At 38.5% G+C, this 6,780-nt stretch overlaps 1 protein-coding gene across 2 annotated transcripts in view; it reads right to left on the bottom strand.

Moving 5' to 3' along the window:
• dgkg (diacylglycerol kinase, gamma) overlaps window positions 1-6,780 on the bottom strand; it is a 131,161-nt gene that overhangs the window by 19,729 nt on the left and 104,652 nt on the right. For both annotated transcript variants that reach the window (XM_016532382.1, XM_016532383.1), the window contains one exon: window positions 5,866-6,067. In XM_016532382.1, coding sequence (XP_016387868.1) covers window positions 5,866-6,067 — 202 coding nt within the window. The remainder of the gene's footprint in view (window positions 1-5,865; window positions 6,068-6,780) is intronic.

The following is a 6,780-nucleotide window of genomic DNA, read 5'->3' as shown; positions in this document are numbered from 1 at the left end:
CAGTGGCATAAAATGGTCTTTAAAATGACAATAATATCGCTTATCGCAATTATTTCTGGCGCAATATATCGCACAACAAAAAGCTGTTATCGTGACAGGCCTAGGTGTACCGTAGTGATTCAGGATAAGCCAAAAACACGGTTTGGAAAATGGATTCATCATGTACTCGCTTATTATATAAATTTAAAACACGAAAACGTTTCTGACTGCAGCTTTAAGAAAAAATGTTTTCTTGAGGAATGTCTTCAGAATTTTTCAACAACTGCACTATAAGGAACATTCGTATGAACTTTTTCCTTAAGATTTCTGTAGATTTCCTCTGCTCATTTTTTCTCGAGCATGTTCTCTGCACTAGCTATAGCTTCAGCCCTGCTCCACTTACACAACATACTCCTCCTGACACACTTGATTCCCATGCTTCTATTCATTCGAGGCGTTCTCATTATGTCAGTATTGTGACATGTCTTAAAACAGCCTCACGCGGCGGCAGACATTTCAGGAGCGCTACGACGAGCTCAAATGAACGATAGGTGTTAATTTTTACATTGTTTGGCATTTCATAACTTGTCATGACTCACATACAGGGGTGTGTGTTGTTCAACGAGAGCCCAACCGATAGTTTGCCACACTGCTCATGCTCTCCTCATGATCACACACTCACTGTACGGATGCGCTCTGCCTGCACACAGTCCGTTTACTAGCGTTCTGCATGCAGAAGAGCTCGCCAGTCTCCCAACCTCTGTTCCCATGCCATTCACAAACAAAGCTCCTCTCACAAAGCAGGCCAACAATCACAGCTCTCATGACGCAGATCATGGGAAAGGGACCCTCGGGCCAGAAACATCTTCAATGATTTTGAACCCCTGATGGGTGAGAGCCACTCTTCAAATGTCCATCACTCTTGCTAAAGCGAGAGCAAAGCTGTCGATTGGCTTTTTTGGCCACTGATCGAGCCACAGTGGAAAGCGTCCCTTTCATCCACTGAGTCACCGTTTTCCCACAATGCTCTTTGGGTGGAGAGTTTCACTTCTATTCCTGTCGTGTGCGACGGGAGTGAGGAAATACAACATAAATCATTCGCTCTGTGTTTACGAGGATCCAAGTGTGTGTTTTTTGTGCATGTGTGTGTTGTTGTTTGTGGGATGTAACAATGAATGGCTCCAGTGCCCTGAAATAGCCATCAGGACGAGGCAGTGTGTGGCAAGATCACTGTGGGAAGGGTGGAGCGACTTGTGTACGAGCCATAAAGAGAAAGAAAGAGGAGAGTTCAAGGGTGTGGGAAGCAGGTGAAAGGACAAAATGTCCCTCTGTGACCCTGAAATAAAGAGAGGAAAAGGGAACAGCCGATTTGAGATCAGAGATGTGGAGATGCTGACTACCACACGAATACGGCTTCATTATTTCAGCTATTCCTGAAATACATAAACATGGAAAGAAAGCAAAAAAATCCAGAACATTCCATCCATGGTTAATTTTTTTGGCAGAAATGGACATAATTTCTGCCAAAATGGCCATGTATTGTGATTAGACAGCTTTTGCATATTTTCACATAATCATTTCAAGTTATATTTAACTCATTATCATCATATGAATCTCGTCACGCACAGAATGTTAAAACTACAACTCTTCACTGAGGCGTGCTTTGTAACTACTACGAAATACACTATACTACTGGGTTCAGTATGATTTTTATAGACATTTATTCAGCGTGGATGCATTAAATTAAAATTGAAATGACAGTTAAGAAATTTACATTGTTAGAAAAGATTTCTATTTCACATAAATGCTGTTCTTTTAAACTTTCTATTCAGCCTGAATCCTAAAAAAAAAATGTATCAAGGTTTCCAAAGAAATATTAAGCAGCACAACTGTTTTCAACACTGATAATAAGCAATGTTTCTTCAGCATCAAATCAGCATATTATTTGACACTGAAGACTGGAGTAATGACTGCTGAAAATGTAGCTTTGCCATAGCAGAGGTTTTAAAATGTAATACCATTTCACAATATTACAATTTTGATTGTATTTTAAATGAATAAATGCAGCCATGTTGAGCTCTAGCATGATTTTTTAAATTCTTATTCTGATGTGAACAGTGAGAAAATATTTGAAAAAAAAAGTATCAATTGATTACTTTATAATACATTTTAACTGTTTTAACTGTTAAAGCTGCTAAACACAGTGAGAGAAAATCTAGAAAAATAACTATTAAACATCAGATCAACTCTAAAATATTAGTGCCATTTCATAAAGCAAAGCTACCAACAAATATGAATACTTCAAACCAGAGTTCAACTTTTAATAAGGTTTTTAATTTGGCTAAAAAATGCTGCCATCAAGGTATGCTAGAAACGATAGTAAAATATTGCCTACCCAATAAATTTCTTTTTTTTTACAATGATACTAAACTATAAATAAACATTATATATACAGCGGGTAAAATAAGTATTGAACACGTCACCATTTTTCCCAGTAAATATATTTCTAAAGGTGCTGTTGACATGAAATTTTCACCAGATGTCTGTAACAACCCAAGTAATCCATACATACAAATAAAACAAAACAAATAAGTTCAGAAATTACGTTACGTGAAAATTTCAAGTCAACAGCACCTTTAGAAATAAATTTACTGAGAAAAATGGTGACGTGTTCAATATTTATTTTACCCGCTGTATATATAAACAGAAAAAAAATCTAGTGTAGTGGAAAGCTATTACCTACTATTACTATTAATACCCACCCAAATTTGGGAAATGCTTGTTTATTATGGCCAAAATTAAACCTCTACAAGCTTCAGGACTGTCCAGAAAAGATTCTGCACTAGAAGTCTAACAACACCCCTACTAATGCAACAGTCACACGCAAACATCCATTAGGACCTGAGTCATGTGGAAATTGTTGCGTGGAGCGAGTGAGAGGAATTCTCTATTCATATAAACCTCAAAATACACTCCATAGAGAGGTGGAAATGAGGTCATGCTCTTACAGCTGTAAACAGCAGGCCATTTTCACAGAGTGGAACCTGTGCTATCTAAACATGCGGAGCGACTTGGCATCACCTACATCACTGGCGAGCTTTCAGAAACCCTGTAGCACTCAGTCCTTAGGGTTAAATGGAAAAAGACAAATGGCTGAAAGCTAACTAACTAACAGAGTGATCACAGTTACTTTAGATGGGATGTGGCTACAGACCTCTACTGTATGCAGTGCTGGTATTTGTGCCTGAAGGCCAGTTAAAGATTACTGATATGAGTCACACTGCTCACAGCAGCCCACTCTCTCGCCCTCCCTCCCAAACGCTCGTTCTCTTTCCATCCCTACGCTGTTCCTCAGTTCAGGAGGGCCTGGGGGTCTCCATGGTAACAGGATTCATGTGAGTTCAGTCAGTGGAGTACAGAAGAGCACAGAGAGAGGGACGGGAGAGTTGTAAATGTGAAGAGAACTCAAACGGATCAAAGAGAGAGAGAGAGTAGGAACAGGTGATGAACACACAGGTCGTCAAACAAGACAGAGGTGCCTACATACATCAGAGGGTATTTCAAATTCACGACGCTGCTCTCATAGGTCACAGCTGTCATTTACTGACGTTAGCTAAAACAAAACCAAACCAAAACATCTCAAGGGTCTTGCTGCCCACACAATGGTCATGTTGACTTAAAAGAAGAGGCCATTTATGAAAGCAATGCGAGGCCCCATTTTGAAAATATCAGTTTTTCTAAGCATGCATACTTTTGCACACACACACTCCAGTCCCACTGAATGACGCTGATCAAAGTATTTTTATGAGGCAGAGAAGAACTACTGCAAATAATGTCAAAAGCACTGTTTTCATCTACATAAGAAGGCTTCTGCCTCGTAGTACAAATAAAAAGGCAATTGTGATAAAAAAAAGAGATATTTTTGTCCTACCATTGAAAAGTTTGGGGTCAGTATTATATATATTTTTAAAGAAATTAATACTTTTACTTATCAAGGAAACCTTGATAAAAAATGACAGTAAAGAGATTTATAATATTACAAAAGATTTCTATTTCAAATAAATGCTGTTGTTTTTAACTTTCTGTTCATCAAAAAGTCCTGAAAAAATGTATCTACAAAAATATTAGGCAACACAACTGTTTTCAACATTGATAATAATAAGAAATGTTTCTTGAGCACCAAATCAGCATATTAGAATAATTTCTGAAGGATCATGTGACACTGAAGACTGGAGTAATGATGCTGAAAATTCAGCTTTGCCATCACAGCAATAAATTACATTTGAACAGTTTTTAAATTGTAATAATATTCCACAATATTACTGTTTTTACTTTATTTTTGATCAAATAAATGCTTGGTCTTAGTGAGTCTTGGTGAGCATAAGACTTCTTTAAAAAAATAAAATAAAAAAATGATTACAGACTCCAAACATTTAAATGGTAGTGTATGTTTTTCATTTTTTAAATCTCACTACACTATGACACTGCATTTTAGCTAAGAGGTGTTCAGCCTTTGCAGAACCAGTGTCCACAATACAGCTCAATTCAAAGACATACACAATAAAAAAAGGAATATTTTCTTAGTAAAACATTTTAATTAAAAAACAAAAAACCAAAACTTTTTTGCATGTTAAAGGGGTCATATGATGCTGCTAAAAAAAACATTATTTTGTGTATTTGGTGTAATGAAATGTGTTTATGTGGTTTAAGGTTCAAAAAACACATTATTTTCCACATACTGTACATTATTGTTTCTCCTCTATGCCCCGCCTTTCTGAAACGCGTCGATTTATAGTGATGTAGATATGTGGGGGTGTGTTAGAACGAGCCGTTTTAGGTAGGCGTGGCTGACTCTTAACTTTCATAAAGAATATCTCTTTGGATTTGAGACTTTAGTCTTTGCAACTTTACACATCTTCTTTATGCACCAAGAGCTTGTAACACTCCAAAGAGAAGGGAAAAATTGAAATCGCATCATATGACCCCTTTGAATAAAAACTGGAGCGCAGTTTACAGCCAGTGACATACAGCCAGTCTTGTATATAACCAACTACCTTCACCTGGGATGATTAAGAAATATATATGATTATAATTTATGAGAAAATGATGACAGAATTTTCATTTCCTTTGGACAAAACCCAGGCTTGGAGCTGGAGGCTGATTCACCGCCACCTGAAACAGCTGCTGTTGCTCTGACCTTGGGAGGCACAGTCACATCCAAGCTCTGATCACTGACCGAGACAGCTGATGGTGACGCCGGGGCCCCGGAGGCTGGCGTCACAAGGGTGTTTGTGCTGACTTACTCTCCCTGAAGGACATTTAGTGGGGTGGTGACACCAGCCTCTTGTGTGGGATCTGGAAACGCTGGTACTCTACTCTCAGTGAGGTGCTGACACAGATAGCGCTATCCCTAAATGACGATTAGCACTGCTAATAGCGCTTCACACTCTGGGAAACAAACGCAGGAAATCCCAAAACACAGTGAGACTGAACATCAGTGTAACGAGCAGCCGGAGAGACTCCTGCTCATTAGCGATGGTTAAAAGCTTTCGGCTCCTCCACAGCAGCTGTGAGTCAGAGCTGCATATGAAACGGCTCCACATGGTGTGCTGATCTACCGAAGATGGCCAGTAATTTGAAATTTATCAGAAGTGGCAGGAAATCAGAGGTTTCAGTCAATTTCGTCATCAGCACTTAAATGTACTACAATGAAACAGCCAGAAGCAACAACTGAATACAAAAGGATAATTTCTCTGCCTTTTATTTGCCGTCGATGTGCGTGCTTTGGTTTCGTCTCTGCTATATTTGGAAACTTGTAGGTTGTAAGAACATTTCAGGAGCAACCCAGATCTAATTCAGTCATTTATGTCCTAAAGTCTGACTCACCTTGCACACAAAACTTGAGCTCCTTGGCATCGGTGACAGTGCTGCCAGTCATTCTCTCTGGCACTTTCTTACTCATGCGATTGTAATTCCGTCTTTTCTTGGTCTCGCCCCACAGGTTGGAGCCCCCGTGCATGCTGGGAATATTGAGCACAGCGATACCCTCCAGAGACGTGCTGCTGAGATCCAAAATGATGCCATCACACTAGGACACATAGAGAAAAACAAAAAAATTTTGTAAAATACACTTATACACACATTTCTTTGGAAAAGAGCCTTTTATGTTCACCATATTTTATTTTCTTCTAACATCATAAATGTCTTTGCTGTCACTTTTGATCAATTTAATGCATCCTTGCTGAATAAATGTATCAATATCTATACAAAAAATGTAAATGGCCGCAAAATATTGAATGGTAATGCAAACTGTATAAAAAAGAGTGACAAAGCACTTGAAGCATTATAAACTGCATTCATGTACTTAACTATTAGGAGTGGCGCATCAATAGCAATCGCATTCCAGACACGAGAGAAGTGAAACTAGTCTAAAAATGCCTGCGGGCGATCCAAAAATAGAAATGCTGTACAGTAATGTATGATGTCACAGACCACCCTGAATCAAACCAAGGGCGTCAGTACAGTGGAAAAGTACACAAACTTCAAAAGACAAATGCTGACATGTTTACGACATAATGAGACACCTCGATCCGTGTGAGATCCCACACAAGAGTGGGAGAAAGAAGCTTTCTTTTTCCTAAAGCAAATTCCTCAGCTGCTGATGTTTTCATAGCTCTTCTAATTTCATAACCGTTGTGAAACATAACCCTCTTCGGTCTGGATCAAAGTTAGTTTACTAAGCAGCCATGTTGGTAATGCGACCAATTGTAATTTTTAAAACTTTTTTTTTTGTAAGTAATA

The sequence above is a fragment of the Sinocyclocheilus rhinocerous genome, unplaced genomic scaffold (assembly GCF_001515625.1).
Source record: "Sinocyclocheilus rhinocerous isolate Xijiao unplaced genomic scaffold, SAMN03320098_v1.1 scaffold755, whole genome shotgun sequence".
Classification (NCBI taxonomy): domain Eukaryota; kingdom Metazoa; phylum Chordata; class Actinopteri; order Cypriniformes; family Cyprinidae; genus Sinocyclocheilus; species Sinocyclocheilus rhinocerous.
Note: the sequence above shows the minus strand (reverse complement) of the source record. Positions and strands in the feature narration are given on the sequence as shown.